General features: G+C 42.7%; 1 protein-coding gene across 4 annotated transcripts in view; it reads right to left on the minus strand.

Annotated features, from left to right (window-relative positions):
• Window positions 1-3,652: 3,652 nt before the first annotated feature.
• The window catches only part of trrap (transformation/transcription domain-associated protein), an 82,638-nt gene continuing 58,452 nt past the window's right edge, over window positions 3,653-27,838 (minus strand). For all 4 annotated transcript variants that reach the window (XM_079372410.1, XM_079372412.1, XM_079372411.1 and 1 more), the window contains 11 exons: window positions 26,828-27,029; window positions 25,051-25,212; window positions 19,878-19,968; window positions 19,337-19,542; window positions 18,279-18,540; window positions 12,099-12,324; window positions 11,698-11,915; window positions 10,714-10,898; window positions 9,213-9,416; window positions 6,466-6,660; window positions 3,653-4,691 (listed from right to left, as the gene is read on the minus strand). In XM_079372410.1, the coding sequence (XP_079228536.1) occupies window positions 4,407-4,691; window positions 6,466-6,660; window positions 9,213-9,416; window positions 10,714-10,898; window positions 11,698-11,915; window positions 12,099-12,324; window positions 18,279-18,540; window positions 19,337-19,542; window positions 19,878-19,968; window positions 25,051-25,212; window positions 26,828-27,029 (2,236 nt within the window). In that variant the 3' untranslated portion in view covers window positions 3,653-4,406. The remainder of the gene's footprint in view (window positions 4,692-6,465; window positions 6,661-9,212; window positions 9,417-10,713; window positions 10,899-11,697; window positions 11,916-12,098; window positions 12,325-18,278; window positions 18,541-19,336; window positions 19,543-19,877; window positions 19,969-25,050; window positions 25,213-26,827; window positions 27,030-27,838) is intronic.

Here is a 27,838-nt window from a genome sequence, read left to right on the forward strand (position 1 = left end):
AGAGAAAAAAAATTACTTTGATTGCTTCCCATACTGCTGTGTACAGCTTGGGCAATTAAATTCATAATGATAAGATTTTTTTCAACAACAAACTAATGAGTTCAACTGTTCAGAGTGAAAAGGCCATTAGAGGTCCTGATGGGGCTCCTTCTCTGCGAAACAAAACAAATCCTCAGCAGCTTCCTATGAGATGAGCTGTTTCTAAGACAAGAGATCAACAGACAATCGTTATTTGATTAACACTGTTTGTTAACACAAAGATACAAAGAAATGTCTCTCCCTACTGCGATACATGTCTGATACGATGAGATATATAATTGGAGGCTGGCTGTGAAAAGAGGGGGAGTTGATGGCATCTTGGTCTTAAATGATGAATCATGAAAAGTGGAAAGAAGTGGAAAAAGTAAAATATTATTTTCTTGTCTCCTGTTATTTTTTGTTAAACTTTTGAGAAATGTGACAACATAGTTGCCACACAAACCAGACAGTTTCTGAAGAAGTCTCCCTCCTCCACTCCTCCCTTAAGCCCTTCCTTCTCCTCCTACTCCACCTCCTCCTCGGGGGATGAGGATCATTGGAGGGGGAAGATTTCATCATCGGGTCCTGCCAGGATCTATTCCAGCTTTGGTGTGTCCTCCTGAGATCTGTGCTCTGTGCCAGGGCTGATGATGATCCAGGCTCTACACCTTCCACTCCCACCGGAGCACATCAATCACCTCCACTTCTCTCACATCACCGGAGCGGGAAGGGGGGTGGGGTGTAGGTGGGTGAGGACTTAGCCACAACTTTTAGTTATATCATGAAGTTTGCTGTAGCTGTTGCCTCTACTTCTCTGCTATCTGTTATCAGGCATGTGATGCAAAAACAATAACATGGGGGCTAAGGTGTTTCACATCATTACAGAGTGTATGTCTGTGTGTCTTTACAGGACTTTTGGATGATTTGGATGTTTCAACAGAGGGCTTTTTACAATCTATAGTAATTGGTTCCTGGCCTCCTGGTTAGCCTAGCTTGTCATGTGGCCTGTCATGTACCTGGTTAACCTGACTTGACATTGAAACCAGCATAACTCAGCTGGTATGTTTTTTATGTAGCATAGCATGTACATAGAGTATGTATGACACAGTCTGAGTGTTGTTCTTGTTTCGAGCTGTGGAGGGAATTTCATTGTCAAAATATTACATGTAAAGCAAAAGGGTTATAATAACTCATAAGCCATATTGCAATCCTGGATTCCCATGACCACACATTTAATTAATTCCATATTAAATATATCTAATTCATCTATAAACATAGACGCATGCACATGTAGCTTCAAATCTGCTTAGACGTTGTCAGTCAAAATAGATAGATAGATAGATACTTTATTGATCCCGAGGGAAATTCAAGGCATCCAGTAGCAGTATACAGACAGGCAGGACACAAGACATTAGTTACAATACACACCCGCTGTCCCCCCTCCCCTCTGTATTTTTGACCAAGAAACTTTGATGCCATAACTTTCACGTTTTCTTGTTTTCATAGTTGGCTACCTTTTATAATAAATGAATGACCTACTGTTAGGATATTTTTCATTATCAAGGTAAAGTTCTTATTTAAATATTGTTGAGATGTTGGAAATTGACTTCCATACTCAAGTATGATTATAATAGGTTGTAAATACTTTTCTCATCCATTATCATCTTGGCCGTGTGCCTAATGAGGATTGAAGCGTTGCATTTTTACAATGTAATTAAGTTTTGTGAGTTTTAATCAAGTGTGTATGTCTGCCAGTTGATTGCAACGTTTCCCCTTCCCCAGGTCTGCTCACAGAAATGGCTGGAAAGGCCTATTAAATAAGCTCTCTTCAGGCATATATGCAGAGGCATTGCCTGTTAATAGGCATCACAGGCCACTGCTTTGGGCCCCACACTGGGAGGCCACCCCGAATTTGCACATTTTTATCCACTTTGTTTAGAGGGCTCCATCTGACAGCACTTACACCTCTTGCCAGACAAATGTTGCATGAATTATTGCTGTAAAAAAATGTCAGTTAAAATAACCAAAGTAAAATTAAGAGGAATTATCTGTCTGGGAGTTAAAAGAGAAAGAGGAATAATGTGGAAGAGGAGTTAGCGTCAATACTCTGGTGGACATAATGGTCTGAGGGGCCTCCAATGAATATTTACCAAGGGCCTCAACAAACTCTAGGGTTGCCACTGGCCCTTGAAGAATATCAGCGTGTGCACATCAGATCAGTAGCACTTGCGTTAGCCCCCTGGCTAATATTTTCCTCCTGGTCCTGTCTGCAATCTGCTTTTAGAGCTGACTGAAAGAAATCCTGGCATTGCCTAGCACTGTCCGACATTACTGACTTTACAGTTAAATTCAATGGGTCCATTAACAAGGTTAAAACTACAAAAAAATAAATAGATAAAAATTCACACCATGTTCCCAAGAGAGGCCTTATCCCTCACTATCTGCTTTTTTAACTGAAAGATGGTCTTTACAAGAAGACCTTCAACATGTAATGCATTAGCTTACCATCTGTTAAATCACTACTAGTGTTACAATTAAATGTACTGAATTTAGGGTTTTTTTGTGATTATGATTATGTCTGGATTTGAAATCAATTCATTTCAAAGAAATGTTATATTCCTGTTTGAAAGTATACTAAATATCATGTTTTGTTTTTGGAACATAAGACATACATATAGGGTGTGATAATGTGCTTTTATAAATTTCTGACATTTTGATATAAGGAAAAAGAACAATATAAAATATTCTTCAGTCGCAGCCCTTCTTCTGAAGATTCTCTGAATTAAGTAAGCTGACATGACTTCACCTTTTCTCTTACTTCTCCTCAACATTTCCAGTCAAAGTAAAGAGAAATGTGCGATAGAATAACACAGAATTTACTGTTTGCACAGATTAACATCTCAGAAAAACAAAAGTAGTTGGAAAATCTGTGAAACTCGGTTTTTAAAGCTGAAAACTACCAGCTTCTGAGAACTATCAAAAATAACTGTTATTTTCCAGAGATGTCTGAGTCGGTATACAAACATGTTGGGAGGCAGAGCGTGTTTGTGTGGATCCTATTGAGGCAAACAGAGATATAACCTTTGTTTATGAGTGCAAACGGGCTGTCTGAAAGTGTGTGTAAGTCAAGTGAGGCCGCCCCACTCGCAGATCTACTGGTACACATTAATCAAACACCAGGGGAGCAGAGTAACACCTCGACACACCTCAGCAGGTCTTTCTAACTGCAGGGAGGGAATGACCACAAGGTTATTCTACCTTCATGAGAAACACAGCAGACTCGACACTGCTGCGCGGCAACGCCTTTCCATAAACCTCCATAAACTGTGAACCGCGAGGATGACGCCTACAGACTTTTTAGCATCAGAGAGCAGTTAGCTTGGAGTCTTTTCACAGCGTGAGTTATTACTGCAATAATATCCAGGAGTGCATCCTTCAGGCTGATTATAGCTGTGACAGAGATGCACTAGTTGTAAGACAGATAGAGATTACTTCGTATTACTGCTGTTTTACAACTGTACAAAAGAGCAACTACAGAAAATAAAGAAATTGTGAGCACAGCTGAAACTCATTTTTATGATCTATTGGTCTTAATTGTCCTAATAAACAGTGTGGAGAAAGAGAAAACAAAGCGTTTGTATTATAAAAAGAGCATTTTATTAAAACAAAATGCTTATTTACAGAGCGACAACAACGATACTTGTGTTGGAAAAAGCACTTTACCTTTACAAAAAGGGGAGGTATATGCAAACACAGCCGGCTCAGCTGAACTAGTTAACACTTTCTTACATTAAAACAGGCCTGATGGAAAGACAAAAAAAGTCCTGTAAATTAAAATGGCATTCGAAAAAGTAAGATGTTTGTACAGCTCAGGTAGAAAGTGAAAAAAAATAAAAGATTGTTATCTGTTATTCACAGGATCACAGTATTCGTCATTGGGCAGAGGTTGAACACAAACGGCACATTTGAAGATTAAATACAATGTTTTGGGGAGAAATGGCTGTTTTAGGGGAAATACACCAGAAAGCTTCACAATCAACAGAAACATTTCCCACCTCTTAAATAAAAAAAACCCCCAAAACAAACAGAAGCTAAGATGATTCTTACAAATAAACATCTTTGTACTGTCTTGTTGACAACACACACACGGTCCCTGTTGAGTTAAAAAAATAAATACAAAAGGTAGAAGACAAGTTGTGTTTTGATAGAGATTCTGTCAGTCCAGATATTAACTATTCACTGGTGAGCTCTGTTCCAGCTATGACTGTGAGTGTCAGGGCATTTGTTCAGCTTGATTTCACTCACAAAACTGATTCAGTGTACTTTGATATATAAAAAAAAACCAGACGAGATAAAACACTTCTCAGTCCCTGCATGTCTTTCTCCTCTTAGAGCCACGGGTGCCAGGCAGGGTCCATGCGGCACAGGTTGTCCAGGCTGTTTGCTGCAGCCACTAACGTGTTCACTTTACTTTCTCCTCCCTCAAACTGAGCCAGGTTATGGAGGCGGGTCATGATGGCCGTGACAGCTTTCTGGACTAATGAAACAAGCTGCTGGGAGTCCATGTTCTCTGGCTGGCCGGCCGGGGATAGAGGCATGGACGTGTCTTCCTGCGTCTTCTTGTGCCAGGCGATGATCTCATCGCGAAGGACCGCCTTCAGGATGCCATCCACCTATCAGAGAAGGAGGAAGAGGAGATGTACATTTTAAAACTAATGGAGCAGAAATGCACAGTGAAATCACATTCAGAGTGTTTGTAATCAACCAGATCTATGACGACATTTCGTGAATAAAAATGCACATAGGTTAAACTTTTGTAAGGACTGATTTTGGTAAATGTTCACACCTTTCAGAAAAACACTTCTATGACATCTTTCATTGAAATAAAACAACTAAAAGAAAATAGCTTACAGATTGAGATGCCTCTAATGACGTTTATCACATCCGTCTGAAAGTGCCTGTTGTGTGTTTGTGCTATTCTTGTTGCTATTCTTTCCTCAGCTGTGAGAGTGTCCATCAAAGGAATACAAAGCAATGAAACATGATAAAAACGTCTGTTTATGTAACGCTGTTGCCATTACAAACATAGGCATAAAACAAAGCTGTAAAGCACAATTAAGGCTGAGTCATTATCCTCAGGGAGAGCTCTGCTGTTAGCAGCTCATTATGGTGACACAAAACTAAAATACATAACCATGCAAACCATGACGGCACCACAACACCAGCAATTATCACCTTACTGGATATACTATGCACCCCCCTTTCTTCCCCAAAGTGTTTTTACTGTTGTGTTTTTGTCGTTTTCTCTGGAAAAGTCGGCTCTCTGTGACCACACTGAGCCCGGGACTCTGGAACTCGGCCGGAGTATTCATGGGGTTGAGTTTTTTGTTTGTATCTTTAGCACTCCTGCTGCCTCCACATCTGTCAAGACTTCAAGAATGAGTTACTAAACATAGACACCACACGCCTGTCATTAGTGCCTGTTGCAGATACACTGTACAGCTCTCAGGCTGCCTATGCTATCACTGCTTGTTTGTGTCTGCTTGTGCCTTCGAAAACTTCCTCTGTGGGTGGATGTACGTTTAAGTGATGAAGAATTTGCAGCTTCATTACCGATGCTGCCATGCTGAAACACATTGTCTTTGAACCCTCTAAAGCCTGTGTCACATGGACCTGTATGACAGAAGAAACATTCAACAGAGGCTTTTTCATAAGGATGTAAAAGATTTCTGATAAACCTAAGATAAGGAATACACGCACAACTTGACAACAGCGTTGCCTCTGTTTGGCTCGCTTTTAGCCGCTAATTGCTACACTGTGTTTTCCCAACTTGCTTCAAAGTTCGTCTAAACTGTATAGGCAGCATTCAAACACTGCATCAGAGTTTTTTTTGCTGAAAATAGAAGACCGCAGCTTCCGGCACCAATGCGGCACATGAGAGTGGTAAGTGTCAACGAAAACAACAGGAAAGATCACCTGAAGGATGCAACAACGATGATGATAGATTTTGTTGACAACCTAATAATAAAGTTGCCTTTTAACGTGCTGATGCAATGTTAATGTAAAGAAAGTAAATTCAACTTTTACTCCCACCTTTGTAAAAGTGATGCAGATGTGTGGACGTAACAGGAAATATCCAGGAGCTTCTGGTTGAGAGACGAACGACTCTAGCACAGCCGCCCATATACTGACGAGGTCTATTTTAGGTAACCAGTGCAACCTCGGGCTCATTATGAAAAATGTTGAGGTTCTTTTTGTACTTTTTCATTAAAACGGTGAATATCTTCAATGACACGTAACATTAACAAAGGCAAAAACTGTCCATATAGCATCTTATGCTGTCGCTGTGTTAATCTGTTCTGCATCAACTTTCTTATAAATAACTTATAAATAACTTGAGGCTTAAGCTCTTTAGAAAACAAAGGACTGCCATATCAGACACGTTACCTTAAAGTTTGGCTGTGCAAAGCATCGTGCCACCGCGATCATGGAGGCAGTGAGCGGACCGGAGACGCCAATAGTTGTCAGAAACTCTGAGATGTTGGGTGTCAGGCGGAAGGGAACAGGACGATTGGCGTCCAGGTCTCCCGTGGCGTCGTTGATGTCAAAGCGGAAGTACGAGACGTTCAGTTTTCCTGTGTCCTAAGAAACGGAGAAAGGAAATAAAAGGTTCAGGTAAAATACAACACGGCTGAAATCTATTTGAAATGATGCATTTGTGAAATACTAGTGAATGAAAACAGTTCATTTACAAATGGATGTTCTTTTCTGCAGTCTTAAAAGACAAATAGCCTTTAGAGAAATACGTCTTCTCTTCAAACACTAAACAAGCTCGCAGCAACAAAATGGCTGCAGTTATTGATCTGTGTGCCCCAGACACCATAACACTTCAAACTATCAGCAGCAGAACATCTATAATCCTCAATTCACTCCCGCTTCCCTCTCCCTGCTCGCTAACTTAAATATATACAGCCAAGATTTCACCCATAAGCCTGCATTTATGTGCGAGAGGACTGCTACCCGAGCAGCCATTCCAGGAAGATAAGCTCCCTTATATGAAAAGGTGAGCGGCTCTGACAGCTTTATAGCAGAGCATCTCATTCCAGCTCCTGTTCCCTCTCCTCTCTCTCCCCCCTCTATCCTTCTCCTTTAATTCCCTCTCTCTCTCTCTCTCTCTCTCTCCTTCTGTCATTTGCTCCTCCAGGCCCCAGTGGAGGGCCTGGAGGCAGCGGACTGAGACACCAGCAAACCCCCAGGAGGCTCAGATAAGCCTGCAGACAGTTGGCTGTGAAGGAAACCCTCAGAATGCTAAATCAGCACAGTAACGGCCGACGATGGCTTCATTTTGGAGGCTGACGCAACACCGTTGCGTGCAGGGACGGGAGATTTTTGAAACGTGAAGCGTGAGAAAAGGCAGGAGATAACGAATGGACCACGAAAGGATATTCAATCACCGCCATGCCAGGAAATGTGCGAGACCCCTTTAAATTTGGTAGCACCTTGGTACATGCTGTCTTCTTGCATGTCTAAACTCCCCACTGATCAGCGGTTTCTCGTAGTCATTAAAACACTGAAAAGCAGAGGTGGCTGCACACTGTCAGCAGAAGCCTCCTACTTGTGGAACGAGCTCCCTCCCACGTGAAAGTGGCCCCCACCTCTCCATCTTCAAATCTTGTCTTCAAAGTTTGTTTGTTTTTTTAATTAGAGCTGTGTGGTCTCTTCCTCAGATTATCATATTGATTACAATGACGTTTCAGTATTTACGGGCTCTTTGTGCTGTCTGTTTAAATTCCCCGAGCAGCCCTGTGCTTTACCTTATTTTTCTTTTTAAGTGCAGTATGAAAAGTGGATTATATTGTCAAATCATTTCCAGAAACATCAAACAGAGCTATCCAAGACTTCACTACTCCAGAATACAAAAAGCTCTCATTGGACTGTGTTATTTTTCTAAAAACAGAGGAGGGACCCAAAGCTGCTGCAGGGCTTTTAGAAGCAAGTACAAAAATCAACCAAAAGAAAGGGCTTAATCCAGCAGCACCTACATCACAACATCCATCACATTCAGTTTGTAAATATTTACGATGAGAACGTTGACAAACTCTGTGAGGATCCATGAAGAGAAAAGAATGAAAGGATGGAGGTCACAGCTCCCTTGTTTGACTGCAATAACTCTTTCCTCTCCTCAACAATAGAAAAGTGTGCTATGGGGATATGTAAGACAACCTGAGCACAAATGTTCACATTTAACCAAGCTTATATGTTTCTTAAGTTTGGGTATGATGAACCTGCAAGTGAAGACGAAGGACTGAAAGTTGTACAGGATTGAATTAGGACACACAGGCCCTTCAGATTCTAATTTCTCCTCTCTTAAATAAACACATGCATATGTAGCATATGGTGTCAAAATATCCAAATGGATGTCTTTGTTTGGATACTGCTTTTTCAATTAAAAGAAGGCTGATGTTGAAAGAATCAAATGGGAGACGTTATAGCTGTGTGATACTTTGCAGATGCCACAAAGTATCACACAGCTTTATTTGTACCTTGCCGGGGGAACTTATGGTCTCATCAAGGACAGGCTGGGGCACAGGATGTTACAGCTGTGATGTCCTGTCCTTGCACCCTCTCTCTCTCTTGTTTGTGTGTGTGTGTGTTTATGTGTGCGCGTACGCTCTCCGTACCGTAATCCTCCTGTGTCTAATGGGATCTGCCGAGTGGAACAGGCAGAGAGGGGGCTTAATACCAGTGCTTAGCTGCCCGGAGGAACGCCTGTCAGCAGAGGCCGATTAGGATCAGAGGGGAGGGGTGGCCGACTGACACAATCATCTTTAATAATGACTTTGAGAAAAGCCGTCTGCAGACCCCGAGCGGCAGCGGCAGCCGGATGCATCAACGTGTGCACACACAAACACACGGCCTCTTCAAATTGAAACGTCTTTGATAGCTGTTGAGTGGAGCGACTGAATATAACGTTCTGTCAAAACATCGACAGCTACTGGCTGACTGATAGGAGCAGCGTGAATGTCATGGGGGAGAACGGTAATTCATACGGCCTGATATGGAGAGGGTAATGGTGATCTCTTAATGCATCTATGAGAGTGTATATCTATTGAATTAGCCCTCGTCAAATGGATCTCACTCGCCCTTGACAGCAGTCCGACATGTCTCTGGGTGTGTGTGTGTGTGTCCTCTACCTGTGCAATCTGCAGCATCTCAGGGTTCAGCCTGTTGAGGTGGAGCATGAACTCGGCCAGGCCGATGAGGGCCAGCTGAATGGTGAACATCTTCCTGAAGGTCCAGTAATCGGTGGCGTTAGGGAAGGTGTGGAGAGCCCACTCCTTCAGCATGCTGCGAGGAACCATGTTGCCCTGCACCTCCTTTAGGATGTCCCGCAGCACCTGGAGTTAAACAGAGGGATAAGCAAGTTAGCAGAAGGCCTCATATTCATGCTCTGAAATGAAATGACCCGAGAGCAGACAATCATTTATCAGAATCATCAACAAACATACAGTAACACACTTGTGTATTAAAGACTTTTAGAGTACTAGGCTCTTTGTGAGTACCCTCATGGCTCATTTTTGTTGGACTAGATAGATGGATGGATGGATGTACTTTATTGATACCAAGCTGGGAAATTGTGGCGTTGCAGCAGCAGGACATCAAACAATGTTAGTAACAAGACAATATAGCACTAAAAATGTAAACAATATAATAATAATATATTATTTGGATGAAACAGCCTATATTAAAAATTAGTCATACAGATAAACGAATTCTATAATACACTGGAATAGTGAGGACGTATTTTTGTAGGCCAACCTGGAAGTAGCTTCGACATGGGTTCAGAACAACAATTTTTAAATTGTATTTTGGATCATTGCAGAAAAAAAAGCTCTATGGCAAACACACTTATGATGCGTAGTTATTTTGCTCAGCTGGATAATCTTTGTAGCATTAACTCTTCAAACTTCATTTGAGTGGTGTTCATCTGTAGAGAGAAGTAAAAAGCTAACGTTGTGCTACAGCGAACTACGCCGTGGTTTTGACAAGCCAGCTAAACCGAAGCTTAATAATTTGGTTAGTAACCTAATATTTGCAAGAGCACTGAAAAACACGACTCGAGGCTGCAAGGCGGACTAGGGAGAGAGTTCCCGGCGTGATGACGTTGACGTCTCATTAAGCCGCTTGTTAGCAAACCGCCATTTTAAGTACGCGTAAAAACTTTAAAATTCACCAGTGGGGTCTTAGCTAATGTAGTTCATCTCGTCTAACAAAACCTCAACATCTCTTCAGCTTGTGTTAACCACAGACCTTATTTCAGACAAACCCATTCAAAATCCCCATTGACTTTTAGAGTTAGGAACCCATGGCGCTAAAATTTTATCTCATTTCCAGGTTTAAGGGCTCATTCCTGTGCCAGTCTATAGCTTTGTTTTTCATATACCAACAAAGAATGGAACTAAAGACAGAAAACAGTTCCAGTCTTCAGAAAAACCATGAACCACCTAATGTGGTCACGGTTAAGAATTACTTTTTATATTCTCATAAAATCTAGAAAAAAGCAAATCAAATTATCTCAATACAAAATTGCAATTTGCAAATATACTGTTACAGTGATGCATGGCATTAAAGGAAGCCGTACTATGCCCTGGCTTTGTGGTTTGTGTTTGTCGGTTTCTATAAATGTCTCAGTACCTGGTGGCTGGCCTGTGTGCCTCTGGCCTGCACGGTGGCCAGACGATCGTAATATCTGGAAATGGGGTTGTCATGTTCGATGCCCTTCTTGGCGCAGCGTTGTTTGTAAATTTCCACCAGCGACAAAGACGAAGGGTTGTCCTCCACCAGCCGCATCTGAGGCGACACTGCCACCACTCGGGGCACTGTAGAGATGGAGGGAGTGGGAGGTGGAAAAAAAAGTCAGGACACAGGTGGGGAGAGCAGGGGGAAGAAATAAGAAGGTGGAAAGCCAGACAAGAAAAAAAAAAAAAAAGATAAAGAGGTAAACAAACAAGTAAATAAAACACAAACGGTAAACCTATGGCTGCACTTGCAAGTAAACCCTTTTTTTACCACAGTGTAAACCGCAAATCCAAACCAACAACTAAAATACCCCGAAGGAAGGAAACAGCTGCAGTGAAGGAGGCGTGCCACCGCTCAACACCAAGCAGGGTCAACGGAGGTAAACAGGCTGCACACGGGTCGCCCAGTGAGAGCTGTCTCAACATTTACATAGACTGGCACCCAAGATCTAATCAATACCAGCCTTTCCTGTGAGGAGGAAATGGGTTGGAAGGGACTGTTAAAATCTCCATCCACATTTCCCCTTAAACAAACCAATCCAGAGCGTAAGTGGAGAGTGGGCAAACATCTGGGTGGAGGAAAACCACGAGGGGACGACAGGGGAGGAAATAGCGCATGAAAGGGAATTGAAATTTTGCCCGTGTGTGTGTGTGTGTGTGTGTGAGAGACTTGGAGAGAATAAAAAGATTGTGAGGTCATTGGATCATTGTGAGGCATCACAGCAGACGACGTGTCTGTGTTAAAGTAAAATGGAAAATGGGAGACGTTCCTAATCTCTTTGACAACATAAACCAACTAACTCGTGATCAAATGTTCTGAACAACTTTTCTTCAAACCATTCCTCAGGAGATGGTCTCCCTTATTCACGAAAGCTCCTACCGGTGAAGAAGAGGTGTCTCTTGGTGGTCTCCTTCCTCTTCTCAAGGCAGGGATTGAGGAGGCGGAGCAGCTGCAGGACCCTCTCCTCCCTTCGTGACTCGGTCAGACAGGCGTCATTCATCACCAGGTAAGGGTAGATCTTGCCGTTGTGGCCCCGGATGTACAGGCGCCGCGCCGCTGTGTTGTGTTTCTGAACGATTTCCACCCTTGGCATGAACCTGGAGAGAAGTTATAAACATTGTTGGAGGGAAGATGTGTGAGCAACACTCCCCTGTGTACATTCTCGTGTAATCCCATTGATTAAGTCAATCCCAGTCAAAACTTTGCAGTATCTGTGTCATTATTTGCTTTAGAATACATTCTGTACATGAAACCAAGTTATGATAAGATGAGTCCTTTACCTTGCAATCTTGATGTAGTAGTGCGTAGGTTTGGGCATGAGGAACTCCCCGGGGATCTCTACCTCTGCCGTCTGTGCGGAGAAGTTGCTGAGGAAGCGACACTTCTCCTCGATGAGGAAGAATTTGGGCAGCTGTTTGGTCTTGGCCTCCAGGATCTTGATCCACTTCTTTAGCTTGGAGATCAGATTGTGGAGCTTCATGGAGCCTGGCACACTGAAGTCAAAGTCTGGTCCGAGAAAAGGAAGTAAATGTTGCAATAATTATTTCACTAGATCTACATTTTTCATTTATTGAAGAATAATTTTCTCTTTTGTTTTCCCTCATCATCCATCTGTATAAAACTGTCAGTTTTAATGAACAAATGCTTTTTGAATAACAGGGGCTTGGTTGACAGAGGACAGCAGATAAACAGAAGGGATCCAAAAGCTGCTACAAGAAATCCTCCAGGGGGCTGAGAAAGTTTTGTTTAGGATTTACTGTGTTACACTTTAACCTCCTAAATCAACTTCCTAAAAATGACCTTCAGCAAGACACTAACCCTCAGATCTGTTCCAGTGGAACTGCTCTCAGTTGCCGACAGTACCGGGCTGTAACATAGTGTGTGGCTCCCATGTGTGTTTGACCTTTGACCTCTCCTGCTGCTATATACTCCCTTACTTGTGCTCTAAATATGTCTCTCAGTGAAGAAGTTTAAAACCCCCCCCAAAAAAAGAGACTCAAAATCAGGTGAAATATGAATAAAGCAAACAGAGCAGGAATACATGATGAAAGGGGATTCAAGTTTGAGATATTTGGTCAAATGACATTTCAATGCAAACTTTAAAGGCCCCTCGTGGAACCACACATGGTTAAGATTAATTAAAGGGAGATCTGGGTGTTTACTCTGCCATTATTTACACAGTAACATGAACTGAGAGCACCTTGTTTTTCACAGTGAAGGCTTGAGGCAGAGCGGTGCTGGCTACACAAACTTACATCTGGGAAAAGTCCATTCTAAATATTGTGTCGGCCGCTTCACTCCAGCAGTGTGCTGCCTCGCTGGAGGGGAACTTCATGGCTAAGTTATTCATGGCAGGCCGGCAGCACAAGGGGAACTGTTTGCTCTATCGACTTAAAACTCCCTGGTGGAGGCTGGGAGCTGATTAAATTAGAGCTACAGAAATTAGAGTCTTAAAGTATTAAATTCTTGTTTCAAGTCACAACTCATACTGCACATAACATATTGTGATGAGCTGCAGCAATAAGGACAGAAAGAGGGGGGAAGTGAGCCAGGCAAGGTTTTCCATTTTAGACTAAAGCCCCCAGGACAACACAAATACTAACACACACACACACACACACATCTACCTCTCCTATTTCAGTACACCGTCTGAGCAGCCTCTTATAATGAATCCATGAAACTGCAAGGCCTTGCCATTTCAGACCCATTCAATCTCCCCTAGAGTGAGACCTCCTAATACTTTAAATAAGCCCTTTAAACAGCCAATGTTCTTTTCGGAGAGGCCCTATTTCGCCATCCGTCTGCCTGCAATTCACCTGCCTCGATAGCACGGGGCTAAATTGAAACAGTCCTGAGGAATTGCAACACGACAACAATTCAGCGCCATAAAAGTGTATAATGCTTACAAATAGAAAAAGCAGGACGTGCTACATTCCTTTGAGGCAATGTAGCAATAAAGTCATATAATTCAATCTTTATTGGATGGAACATATTTTACCTGGCTGAATTTGGAGACAGCTCTAAGTATTACCAAGGTCTTACATTCCTACAACTCATCAAAATGTTTCAATTTAGAACAGCAGGAATGTAGTCACTGACTTCCCACCAATATTTCTAACCTTTTTTTTTTTAGTTCTATCTATAAGTGTCATTTCCCAAATCAGATAATAGTACCATTGTTTGAACTTTAACCCTTAAATGTGTGACATCATTAAACTTGCACACATTCTCTGACAGAGACTTTCGAGGAGCTCTGAGTGGGGAGAGTGCTATGCTGACAGTAAGACCAGAAGACAGTTATTCTCTGTGCACCTGAACTCATCTTTGACCCTTTCTCTGTCAGCTCGGGGAAAAAGGATGCTAAGAGAAGGAGTGTGGAGTGGAGAGAAGCCAGGCTGCTCAATGACCTGAGTGCAGAAAACCCATGCAGGTCTTCTGCTCTGACAGACCGCAGCAGAGGATCTGCACTGCTGCACCAAATGATGGATCCAGACTGGGGAGGTGGGCCACCTGCGTGTATAGAGCCATCATCCCCTCATGACTCAGTGTGGAGTTGCATGCAGTCAACTTTACTTGATTTGATTGGTTCTGTGAACTCTTGAGTGGTTCAGAAGTCTTTACAACAGTGCGTTTGGAGGTTAGAGGGCTTTCTGACATTTTACTGTCAACTAACTGAGGGTACATAGAGGCTACGCAGAATTGCTATGCAGAATTATACCGAGTTACATTTTGCTGTGCTAAATCATTTTAGCTTGACAAATGACTGTTGAAAAGGCACAGAATTGAAAAGCCTGGAAACTTTTTTCAGAAAGCTCTTCTGACAAAAGTCTCTGGAACAGATCCACTGCTAAAACAGTAACTCATGCAAATAGCAGTTGCAGTAATTGGATTTGAATGCCTCCCTGCTGCCAAATGTTATATGTGCACACATAAACCCATATTTTCCGGCCCACAAACCCTGTGAAAGCGAGTGAGCCACTAACGTGGTGTGGGGAATGGGAGCTTGGCTGCTCAGCAGCTCTGTAAACCCTGTTTGTTCCGCTCTGGAAGCCTTGTGTGGTTTCGGTCTCTGTCGGCCCTGCTCCCATGTCGTTGTGAGACAGCTGGATAGTGATGGTCGGCGGGCTCCCTGCGAGGCAGAAGCCCCGGTGACGCCTGGCCATATGAGCACAGCTGGCACTGTAACATCTGGTCAGACTCATCAGCTCTCGCCTAGAGTCATGCTTGCGTTTGTTTGTGTTGTTCAATCAGTCAGTACGCGTGCCGTTCTAATGCGTTTGCTTTCGATCACACCTGCCTCATGTTTTCTCTCAGGCTCTCAGTTCTATTGTTTTCTCCTTGCTAATTTCCTCTTCAATCTTTAATGCTCCTGCCTGTCAGTGTCGACAAACATCAGCTCTGGCTCACCCTTATTATGGCTCTTTTCTCTATAAATCAGGTGATCATTTTATCTCTTTTCTTTTCATTCACTCGCTGCCCTTGTCCTCCTCTTTCCCAGGGGCAAACACATTAGCTCTACTGGCCACTCTCAGGAGCAGTGGAGGGGAAAACAAAGGAGAGAGTGAAGCGCTGAGGGGGGTTGGGCCAGAGAGGGAGGAGCTGCTGCGTGGAAATGTAATAAAAAAATAAAAAAAGCAGAGACCTGACCGTTTCCAGTGAGTTTAATTCCGTGAACGTGTGCTTAGTAAGTGTGTGGAAGTAAAAACCAGTCAGCAAAGAGGGTTTTTTTTTTGTTAAAGCTGGGAGCTGTGGGAGCTGCAGACAGCAGTTCTTTAAACTGTGGTTCACCTCCCTTATGCAATGAGGGAGATCAGACATGTGGCTCCCAAAACAAAGGGATGATTGTTCTTGAGAAAAAGCTCTCGGAGGGGGCCATGGCGAAAGCAGACCTGCACCTGTCCTGCTGGATTACACAGCTTGTGTTTAAATCGGAACACAGGCCAACACGAGCACCGGCTTTTTCTACAAACGTGCACAATCTGAATCTAAATTCAAGGGATGGATGGAAGATGTACATGGTCAGCGAATGTCTCCAACTCCTGATCTTTGATGTAACATTGGTGTTATACGTGGAAGAATCTAGATGCAGGAATTGAAACAGTTGCAACTACCTAGGACACATTTCACATAAAAAAGAAATTCTGTTTTTTGTTTTGCTCAGCTTTTTTCCCCCCTCTGCTAGGGATGAAGAAATCAGATCAGCAGACTCAGTGACCACATTTTATTTGAAGAACATACTATAATTGAAGACCTTTTTCTTGAGTTTATTGATTCTCTTATTGTCAGTATTGATGTGATTTTACAATAGTTCTTGATTTTTATTCCAAGCCGTCTCCTGAGGCAACACATGGAGTTGTTTACGAAGCACGACAGTCTAAAGCAGACTTGTTATAGCATAAGAGCATTTGCCTTCAAATCGATGCTGTGTGTCGTTTTAACAGAATTATCAAGAGGGGAGGAGAATGGACAGGCTAACAGAAAGCATAATGCAGTTGTTAAATGACGCAAACGTTGCACAGAGGGGGTCGTGCAACGTTTGTTTATTCGTAGGGAATAAACAAACACTTCCTCCCACTCGCGCCTGGTGAATTCTCCTGATTATATCCTGCTGTATTCTTACACCAGCTCGCTCAGACATTCTGGAGAAAAATATGAGTGCTGGCAGGAAAAAAAACAAACAAACGCTGGACAAAGTGCAAAATGTGTGTTTGGGTTTACACACAAAAATCTAGGAAGTATTTCTGAAGTTTTGCCCATATTTCATTACTTGCTTATATTTTGAGTTAATTGTTAATATTTCACGTTTACATCTGCACAAAGAGAGCACAGTCTACAGAGGTTAAATTCCTTGTGTGTTAAAGATACCTGGCCAATAAAGATGATTCTGGTTATCTCATCATTTATTTTACAGCATACCATGAGTCATGTCTTTACATCTTTTAAATTGTTGTGTATTGTGTATCATGCCTTTTTTAACTTTTTGTTAATTTATTGTACAGCACTTTGGTCAGCTGTGGTTGTTTTAAAGTGCTTAATTAAATAAAGTTGGATTGGATTGGATCATGATGAACTGAATTAATAAACAGAAAATGTTTTTTTTTCCCCATCCATAAAAACCAAATTATTCTGCAATTATTTTGGAATAGTTTACGTTGAGAAAGAGGAAACAAGTGTTTTACTCAGCACAGCGGCGTCAGCAGCAGTATTGCATTAGATAGGCCATCCTCTCCAGTATTTATGAGCTGTATTTATTCACTTTTTGAACAGCCAGCGCAGTGTAAACAGTGCTGGCTGTTCCCTGGCAAAGAGGATAAAAGTGTGGGTGCAACCTTCATCTCGACCACAATAAAAAAAAAAGCACTTGACTGGTGGCGGCAGGTACTTAGCTTAAGTGGGGAAACACTTCATTTACATTTCAATATAAAACGGCCAAAGTTAGCCAGGGCCAATATGGTGGGTGCTATTTCACTCAAGCTCAAGTGCACTGAAGTCTATTAAACCTGCGTTGAGAATCCATTTTATACTGACATAAAGACCTGCCAGCAAGTTGAATAATTTCATCACAGCGGCACTAAAGACATGTATTGTAACCAAATAATTTTTGACAGACTTTTAAAGCTCTTGCAGACTAGGAACAGAACTTTGAGAAAAGTTCAGTCTTGTTTTTTCAGCTGAGGCAAGAGCGCTCACGAATCGTCTGCTGTATTTCACCAAAGTTAGAAAAAGTTTGCAGAACATCGATAATGCAGCTTAGATTTGTGATGCAATTAAGTGTCATGTAGTCCAAACAAGTGTAGACGTGTGCGCTGTGCTCACACTGAAGTAAAGACGGTAACAGACATGTGTATCTTTGACCCAAGCGACCCCTCCCTGACATCACGTGGCTGTTTCCAGCCACCTTCAGACCGCACCCATATTAGCAACACCATGCAGATATAAAGTGACGGGTTTAATGTACGACTAAAGAGGCTGGACCCATCATTTCAAGCGGTTTAGACACAGCAGCACACACGCTGCCCTTGTTTACCGAGAGGTGGCCGATGTGTGATGTAGGGAGTGAGAGGGGGGGTGGGGGGAAGGTGGGAGGTGTTGCTGGTTTTGCAATTGTAGCACCTTGTCAAATAGTTAAAAATAAAAATAAAAGGTTTGAAGGTTGAAAACATATGCTTCACATTTAGCTTTTCCTCAAACTCTAAAGTGTTATGTTAAAGTTACACCAGCCATGCTAAATGTTAACATGGCTGACTGCCACAAAACTAAAGTGAAGTAAGTTGAAAAAGTAAACACAAGAACGACCTTAAAATGAAAGGCTAATTCATCGCTTGTTTTTCTGTCTGTTTGTCCATAAAGGCACATTTTTTGGGAAGCTTTTTTTAACCAGGTAATGAACCCCACTGAGATCAAGATCTCTTTGACACGGACGACCTGGCCACATGTGTATGTTTCCAAAGAAAACCAACCTGTTGTGAACTGTCCCTTCATCTTCTGGAACACTGGGTCCTGTGCTGTGGCCTGGGCTCGACGGGCTAGAGACTCTGAGGCAGCGCTGGAGAACATGGTGGAAACGTTGGAGACGTTCTCCAAACCAACGCCGAAGGTGCTAACCAGTTTCTTGACAAAGTTGAGTGTGTGCGGTGTGATCTTGGCGTCAGAAACTGCTCCGCTCTTCTCAAAAGCCACCGAGTAGCACTTAGCCAGGCCCTGCTGGAGCTGCCTCAAGACCTGCCAGAAAGGAGGAAGAAGTTAGAGAAAAAAAGTCTTCAGACAATATTATCCTTCAAACTGAATCATTTCCTTTTGAAGTTTCTGTTCAGTTTGTGACAAATGGAGAACCTTTGTAACTCAAAGTCCTGCATGAAAACGCAACTAACAAGCAGATTTCTTCTGGAACAAAAGGTAGAGCGATTGGATGTCGCACAAATACCAAATCAGTGAAGCTTGGGGAAAGGTGATGATGGCGTAGCATGCTTCTGCACCTGCTTGCCCCCGCGGAATGAAGCATCAGGCCTGCAGCTGCTACAGAGTTCCCCGAACCATCACAGATAATCACACAGACGCGCTCACACATCAACAAACTTCCAGCCCTAAATCCCTCGCCCCATCCTACACGCTGGCTGCACCCATCCATCACCTGTCGCGCTCTGCTGCCTCTGTCTGCCAGCGTTCTCTCCACCCACAGACCAGATACCGTGGGATGACGTCGCCTAGCGTGGCAAAAACTATTTGTAGCGGCACAGAGTTTAGTTTGGATGATTGCTGCAAGCTAACATTAAGTTGGGGAAAAGAATGTGTGAATGTATGTAAAGAGGTGACTTAAGTCATATGTGTAATGATGTGCTGGCCGACAAACGGTCCTCTGGCTGAACAGGTTACACACACATTCACAAGATGTACACATCAACTGGTTTTAAACCTTATATTAGAAGCAGCTGAATTGTTGTTTCTTACCATCTTATCAACTGAAAACATAAACAAACTCATAAACAAAAAAACAGCGTCCTTTTTTTTTTCTTCTCACCTCTTCATGCCAGTTTTCCCTGAACCACACCATCTGGTCCACGATGCCCTCCAGGGAGGAGAGGAGGGTCGGGTGGAGCTCCCGCTGCATGTGCATGATCCGGCTGCAGCGCCACATTGGGGCGGTGGCCCGGATAGGCCCCGGGTCAGAGGCGCCCGAGTGAGGCTGGGCCCCGACTGAGGCGGGCTGCTGTTGTCCAGATGCGTCTGAAAAGGATTATAAAAAAAAAAAAAAAAAAAAAAACGGAAGACGGAGATGTCACAGAAGCAAAACTAAAATTGCAAAATCAGAGAGTAACCAAAAGCAGAAAAGCAGTCAAGACAATGAGGGACATTTCCAGTTTCAAAAGCTCTAGATCTAGAAACCAGGATAAGGAGAGAAAGATTTTGTGATAGACAATATCTCACATGCTTCAACAACATTTCTCCTCCTAAACATATTTTTGGATTTATTAACTTGGCATGGGAGGAGCTTCTTCTTTTTTTTTTTTCCTTCTCAAAAAGTAGTAAAGAGGCAAAGTACTACAGCTATGTTTACTCACCGCTTTTGTAGCGCTCCCTCTGCTCGATCTTGAGTGTCAGGTAAAGGGTGCGGATAGGAAAGTAGACAGCCTGGGGGTACACTCGTCCCACCTAGCATATAAAAGAGGGTCACAGATTACATTTCAAAGACTCCCCCTCAGGACCGCAAAGGAGGGCAAGAGAGGTGAGTCAGGCGGGGGGTGATGGAGAGGGTGGAACAGAGACTCTGTGTATGCGTGTAGGGGGGAGAGAGAGAGAGCGAGAGAGAGAGAGAGAGAGAGAGAGAGAGAGAGAGAGAGACGTATCATACAGATACAGCCAGAGATCTCAGCTGTAACACAGGGAGCGTTTGAAGCTCGGAGTCAGAGAAGCTTAAAACACGTCATGGCTGAATTACAAAACTGAATGTGACTGATGATGAAACTGCCCTCAAGACTTTCAAGAAAAGTCACTGACAACATTGGAACGCTCAGGACATAAGAGATTTGGAGTTTTACACACACAACAAATTCACCTCCAACTCGGTGGAGGACGAGTTCTTTTGATGGGTAACGCAGCCGATTATCTAGTGTAGTATATCGTGTTTTTTTTCTTTGTTTTCATTATCAATACAAAAGTGAACTTTATTTATTGTTGACGTTCAATCATTTTTCCTAACTTGTAGTTCGGCCAACTAGAATGGCAACCTTAATAGTGTAGGTCTCATTCACACCTTGGTTGATTTGACTGGACCCAAGCGAAGAACTCAGTACATGAAATGTGGAAATGTCCAGCCAACAGAGACTGGACAAACTCTGTAGTTCCTATAATGACCACTTGAAGCTGCCTAAAAAAAGTGAGTTGATCACCAAAAACTTCCCTGATAAAAAGTCCAACTTTCTAGCTGAAGTTAAACATGTACAACTTGGTACAAACGTGTTTTTTTTTTTGTCTCCATTCATTCTATTTGTACAGAGTTTAAGACATGTTTTAATCTTTAGGTAAAATGAATGTGCTTGTTAAAATTTGTGGTGATTTTTTCACGCAAATAAAGGACAAAAAAAAAAAAATAAATCTGCCGGTAATCGTACCACCAGGCCAAACAAACTGTGTGGTGAGGCCATTTAAGTGATGAGCCATTGTTCTCAAAACCTGGCAAATAAGCTTCATTTACAATACTTAAAACATGTATTAGACCACCACAGCTGCCCGAAATGAACAGCATTGGTAATGACCAAAATAATTTTCTTTTTCTGTGATGGTTAATACATCAGTATGTCAAAGCTCTTTTACCAACATGATTTTTTCAACTGCAAAAATATATTCTTTTTTTTTTTTTTAAATACACTGTTTTACAAGAAAAAGAAAAATTGTAAAGTAAATTATTTCTTGCTTAAGATGTAAATTAAAGTTATTTACTTGTATTCCTAAAAACAAGCGCTTTATTGGTTGAATGTTATACTTTATTATATTTCTGTCTTCTCAGGGAAGCCCAGTGAGCCAGGTGTATAAAAAGGGGGAATTCAGTTTGAAATTGAAACTGGGTTCACATTCCAACAAGACAATGAGCCCAAGCACTCTTCAAAGCTGTGCAGAGACTATTTAACTAAGAAAGAGGAATCTGGACAACTGGAACAGATGGACCGGCCAAGTTGAAGTCCAGATTTGAATCCTATTGAACAGTGAGTTTTAGTAGATTCAAAGGTTGATGGCACACAAGTTTCATCTAAAGCAAGTCTGTGTGAACAGCTGGAAATGATTTGGAACTCAATAACAAAAGAGAAAAGTACATTTCATCGTATGGCCTTGGTAACAGCTTGCATTCTTGCTGGCATTGTTTTAGATTATTATGAGTTAACAAGTTCTTCGTTTTTATAACTGGTGGTCTAATCCATGTGTTAAGGCCTGTATATCATTATCTACAACTTCACTCGGATGTATTAAACCAGTATGTAATGGCAGGGTGGATTAAATAAAGAACACTTTTAGACTCTCCTTTCTTGTTGGAGCAATGACACAGACTCCACCCATCTGTAAAAACATCGTAATGCAAAGAAGAGGGAACACTGTTAGACATCACAGCCTAAGAGGAAAGCAGAGGATTCAAAGGTGATCTCACCTCGACACCGATGTGTTTGTCAGTGTGACATCTCGCGATCACTGTGACTTCACAAAGTGAGCGCCTCAAGGTGTAACATGAGCTGTGACAAAGAATCCTCAGTACTGTACAGAGGTAAGAACAGAGAGCTGCGATATGTTCAAACTAGAAGCAGAGGCAAAAAGACTGCCGCACACTTTCTTTTTTGAACATTTCTCTGGAGGGTTTTCTTTAAAGAGATTCCTTTTATTATACATTCAGTGCATATATATGCAAGTTATTAAAGCTGATAACAACAATAACCAAGTTTCCCTTTTATTTCGTGCTGGGAGAAGTCGTCCAGCCTGGCTTTAAGCACACTGGATATCGGTGGATCACCGAACCACAAGGTTCTCTCAGGTCTTGGAGCACAATTTCATAGGTGGCAATTACACAGCTACTTGATCCCTTCAAGAGCCTTTATACGCCTGCAGGAAGAAAGAGATACCACCACATCTCAACAACCACATGGAGCTCAATATTTGACTAAAAACTGGGTCGAAGGTGGATGGTGCTCATGGGATACAAAGGAGAGAACGAGAGAAGAAGCCTTTTCTTACTGTAGCCTAAGGCTAAATGGATTCTGGCCCTCTTAGCCTGACAGTCTAACTGTATCTCCGTTCCTTTGTAATCTCACCCAGGTCTTCAGAGGGATTCCCGAACTGCACAAATCAAGATTACAAAAAACAGCTCAGGTTAAAAGCTGCCAAGGATGCGAGTGGATTGGCCAGCTAATGAGCAGATCACACTGTACTTCTCGTTGGACTGGCCTGCTAAAAAGAGTTGTTTCAGATCCAGGCAGGTTTAAATACTTCAAGGAACTCACATGTGTCCAATCCATGTAACCCAGAGCTCTACATGGTCATTCAATCAGCTGTTGTTGTGCTATAAAGGCAGCACTGAGGCTGTGGAGTCAGACAGGATTAACTAAGTGGGGAAAATGGCTGCTGTTGTTGGCAGTATAAGCCTGAACAGCCTGATGAGGAGGACACAGACGCGAAGAATGAAAACCATTACTAAGCTGAACTGCATTTAGGACAACCATTCCCTTTTCCTCAATGGCGAGGTGATTCAGCTATGGAGAGCCTAAAGCCTCTCACTGCTCTTTTGTGGCCCTAAGTGCAGCCTCGTGTGCAATACTTTGAGTAGACAAAGGCCATAGCCTCAGTCGGGGAAGACTCATGTTAAGTCACCTCCTCCTGCTGTGAATATGTGTTTGTTGAAAGGGAAGAATTGTAATGAAGTCAAATTTGAGCACATTTACAGGGGGCGCTGGTTGCCTAGTGGTTAGGCATTGAATCCAACCTCTGGCTCCTTTCCTGCTTGTCCACTCTCTCTCTTCCAGGTTCCTGACTCTATCCACAGTCCCATTTTAGAAATTTCCTTTTTTTATTTTTATTTTTTAATGTGAGCACATTTGTAAATCCTTTAAATATAAAGTTTTCTCATGTTCCCTTCACCTAATCGCTAATTTCTTAAGTTCATAAATTTCATATCCAGTTATTGTGCAATTTTAATGATTCTCTTTTCAAACTCGCAGGAGAAAGACACTCTAAAAGTGAAAAATTCACTCGTGAGATGTTAAGTTTGAGGACTGGAGTTAAGAGTATTGGCAAGAGGGGGCTCTAAGTGGCTTCTAACAGCAGCATTAAAGATGAAAGAGGAAGGAAGGAGGAGAGGAAGAGGAGGAACCACAGATCAGGCAGCTAATGGGAAGATAAGAAATGTCATATTTCTGCGAGGCCGAGTTGGGCCGAGGGAAGGAGGGCGAATGGTTAGACGATGAGGAACCGACAAGAGAGGGAGGGCAGGGTGGTAGTGTGAGCGCGGGGGAGAGGTGTAGTCTGTTAACTTTTGATTCATCTTCCCTCCCGCCCCCAGGCGCTCTTCTCCTCACCTTCATCAATATTTCAACATACGTTTTTTTAAACATCCCGCCGCCGCAGAGAAACTCTAAATAATTCAGGTCGGCAGCGCAGACAAAGCCTTCCATGCATTAAAATGGGGTTTTCTTCTTCCATAAAAGAAAGGAGATAAAAGGAGAAGGTGTCAACCTTTTAGTCTTCAGTCTTTAAAAGTTGACAAGAGGGACCAAGGCGAGGGCTTAATTTCTGTACTCACCCTCCGACTTCCATTCATAAACATTCAGAAGGCTGACTTTGGTTAAAGTGACTCTACTGTTACAAAGGAGTCTTTGAACCTCGTCAAAATCGTGCGTCCTCTACATCACCAAAAGATAGAAAAAATATCATGGTGTGATATAATCCCAGATCATGATGCTTCCATAAGTAATCATCACATCCTTCATTTCATTCATCTCTCTTTGACACAATCCACTCGTATTTTAAAAGTCCAAGTCTATTCCCTCTTCTCCCCCCCCTCCACTTTCTCTCATATCCTCCACACGATACTCTCTGCTCTGCTGAGAGGACGGCTGTTTGTTATAGCAGACTACTCTTTGAAGATCACCCACTTCAAATTGTGCGGAAATAATACTCCATTAAGCAAAGCAAATTAGTCCTGGCTTTAATTACGAGCTCTGTTCCCGCAGTGCGGATTCGTATGATATTAACTTTATAATAATTTCTTAAACAAATAATTTAAAATCCAATTCATGGGGGGTGGGCAGGAGGAAGCCAATCAATTGCTGTAAAAAAAAGACAGTGGGGGAATCTGAATGCTTAATTTGGTAAATAGAAAGCAGGAGAGAGGCCACTTTGGCGCGAATGTGGTTAATTTATCTTGATTAGAAGCCGTGCATGAGCACTAATGCTAATGCAGCAGCCAGATGTGCTTCCCCGGATGGATGATAGAAGCCAAGGGAGCAAAAAAAAAAAAAGAAAAAAAAAAAGAAGGAATGATTGATTGGGGGGGAGCAGGGATCTAAACATGAAGCTAAATGAAAAAGTGACAAAAAAGATGACTCTGAATGGTGAGATTACTTTTTTAAAAAAAAGCTGTTTCACAGATGTTTTCATGGTGAAGGAGTTAATTTAAAAGACCAAAAGGATTTCGGCTTTAGCTGCATGGGGATCTAGATCTGGCTTTGGAAAAATGGTTTTGGAGAAAGGCCTCACCTGGCTGATTAGGTTGAGCAGAGGTTTTCCTTCTGAACCAACAAGGCAGGTCAGGAGTTGCGGTATCCATGCCAACCACTGGATGGGCGGGACTCCTATGCAGTACTTCTCCACAGCGTCTGCCAGAGTGTTCTTGTCGTCAAAGCTAAGAAGCCACAACACCTAAAGAGCGTGCGAGTGGTGAAGACAGGAAGGAGAGCAGGTAAGAAAAGGAGGGGAAACATCAACACGTGAAATGCAACACTGTGCCAACAACTGTAAGACCCGATGTAGCGAGAGGTAAGGTCTCTGTCATTAATCAGAACAGACCTGCTCTGAAGGCCAGGCAGCCTCTTGGCAATCCCTCCTATGATCAAAGCTGAGCCAATGTGGAGATGATCCCCGCTCCCCTGGTGCGCTTGTGTGTGTGTCTACATTACGATGAAGACATTAACCCCACTCAGTCCCCCCAGGCTCCCCTAAGTGAGCCGACCAGGGTACACAGATTGTGTATAATTACTGATAATGACCGGTCACCTCACTTCCCTGCATCAGGACTAAGCTGCGCCAACCCAGCTTGGCAGCACGATGCTGTGGGGGGGGGGGGGTTCATGAGGAAAAAGAAACCCATCTAATTGGAATGTGCAGCTCGGAGCAGCCACTATTACACTAGATAATGACAGTGATGCCTAATGTTACCAGTGGATGTGGTAGAGTGTATTTATTATTTATTCTGTCTGACACATAGAGGCTCTGCTCTTTTGCTAACAGGATGAGTCGCACTAATGTGACTCATGTGTGGCTCTTTGACGCAGAGACCCAGCAGGCAGATTGGTCATGTTTTCCCAATCTTCCCTCTCCCTCTGCTTCATTAATAAATACAGCCGAGAAGATGTTTAATCAAATCAAGACTTTTCTTAAAGGTTTTTTTTTCCCACAATCAGATACAATATGCTATGCACTGTGGAAATTGATATATTGCAAGAAAATCATATATTGATAAATTAAAATATCCGCTCACCTGAAGAGCTAAAAACAAACAAAAAAACACTTAAACAATTGAAATTGAGGGTTGATGCACATTATCTTTTTATTGCTATTTGGCCACTATGTATCACCTAATTTAGGACATTCAGCTTCTGTATTTTGTGACACCATTCGGAGTAGAAGGACACCTTTGATGGCAGAGCACATTACAGTATATGGTCTTTTATTGGGTAAAGGTCTTGCTTGGCTAAGTTTTAAAGGGACTGGAGGGGCTGTACTGAAAGTGTGCGTCAGTGTAACACAGTGGGCTGCTTGTTAGCCAGGAGCTTTTTACTTCCTGGACAGGCGATACTGGAAGTTAGGAAGAGGTCGGTTCAGGTGGAGGGTCTTGAGATTGCAGTATCAGGGGAGGCCATTAGTCTGTTAACCCCCCCCACCCACCCACCACCACCTTTGCCAGAGGATGGCCTTCCCTCTAACATCGATCTGCCGTGGGAACCCATCTGCACTGTCTACTGCTGGACTGTAATCGATCAAATTACTGCTCTCTGCCTGTAACTGAGGCAGAGTCTGAGATAGAGGAAAAATAATGCCTTTTCTTCACATCAGCGCAAATAATGTATGACCTAAAGGGGCTCAGGAAAGAAGCAAATTAAAACGTATCTGAAAGGAAATGTGATAATATCCACTGGTGAAATTAAAAACGAGCGAGCTGATGTAGTAGTTCCAATTAAACATGCTTGATTCAAAAATAAATATATTAACTACATGGCAGAAACAGAAAAAAACTTGCTTCTAATTCATTTCTCACCTTGGCAAGGTATTTCCGCGACTTGCTCTCATTCTGGTGGCGGCAGGCGTGGAGGTAGCAGGTGATGGCGGAGACTCCCAAGTGCAGCTGTCGGTCCTTGACGAAGATGTTCTCCAGGTAGTCGCCCCACATGGCCCAGGCCTTCACCAGGACGTCGTGCATCTGCACCGCAGCAGAAAAGGCCTTATTGGCCTCCTCTGACCTGGAAAAGATGGGTGAGGGGGGAAAAGAAGGTGAAGAGCGTTAGAGAGTGAGGGTGATGCAGAGCTGTCAGGGGTGAGGGAGCAAAAGGAAGGCAGGCTGGAAGGGGAAGGAGAGTCAGAATGCACAAAAAAAAAAAACAAGATAGGAAAGGACACTAACAGAGGGAGTGGTTTGAAAGAGATGGATTCAATACTTGTGTGGAAAAGCGAAAGAAAAGAAGAGAGATGGAGTGTGCAGGAAACAGATTATGATGATCACATTCTGAATTATGTACTACACATCAATAAGCACCATATTTCATTTGCTGTAATCTTCAAGGCCCTCCCCTTCAGTACTACAGGGTAAGCACTTAACCCGGCATGAATTAATGTCACTGAGGGCTCAGACGTTTTGCTATGTTGGAATATGAGTTAAACCCGGCCCTATCACACTGCGCAGATCGATCCATTAAACACAGGGTGACATACGAGCTTAGCATCTTCCTATTTCATCAGAAGTGACAGGGCTGCAGCAAGGTAAAAACCTCCGGGTAATGGCTATATTTATCTGTACACAAATACTTTGACCGTGAAGAGCATTGCTGCAGCTCAGAGAAATCTGCAGGCTGATAAAACTTGAGCACCCTTGGGATTTTTTTTTCATCCTGGTCGTGCAATCTCGCAGTCACACTGTGAGTATTGGATTTAGAAGCAGTTAAATAGAAGGCGAAAAGAAACAGACAGGTGAGATCTGGCAGCGTCCCCCCCCCCCCCACCACCACACATTTTGACTGCACCATTTATGCTGACAGGACAATATATTCTGACT

Source organism: Symphodus melops (assembly GCF_947650265.1).
Source record: "Symphodus melops genome assembly, chromosome: 21".
In the NCBI taxonomy this organism is placed as follows: Eukaryota; Metazoa; Chordata; class Actinopteri; order Labriformes; family Labridae; genus Symphodus; species Symphodus melops.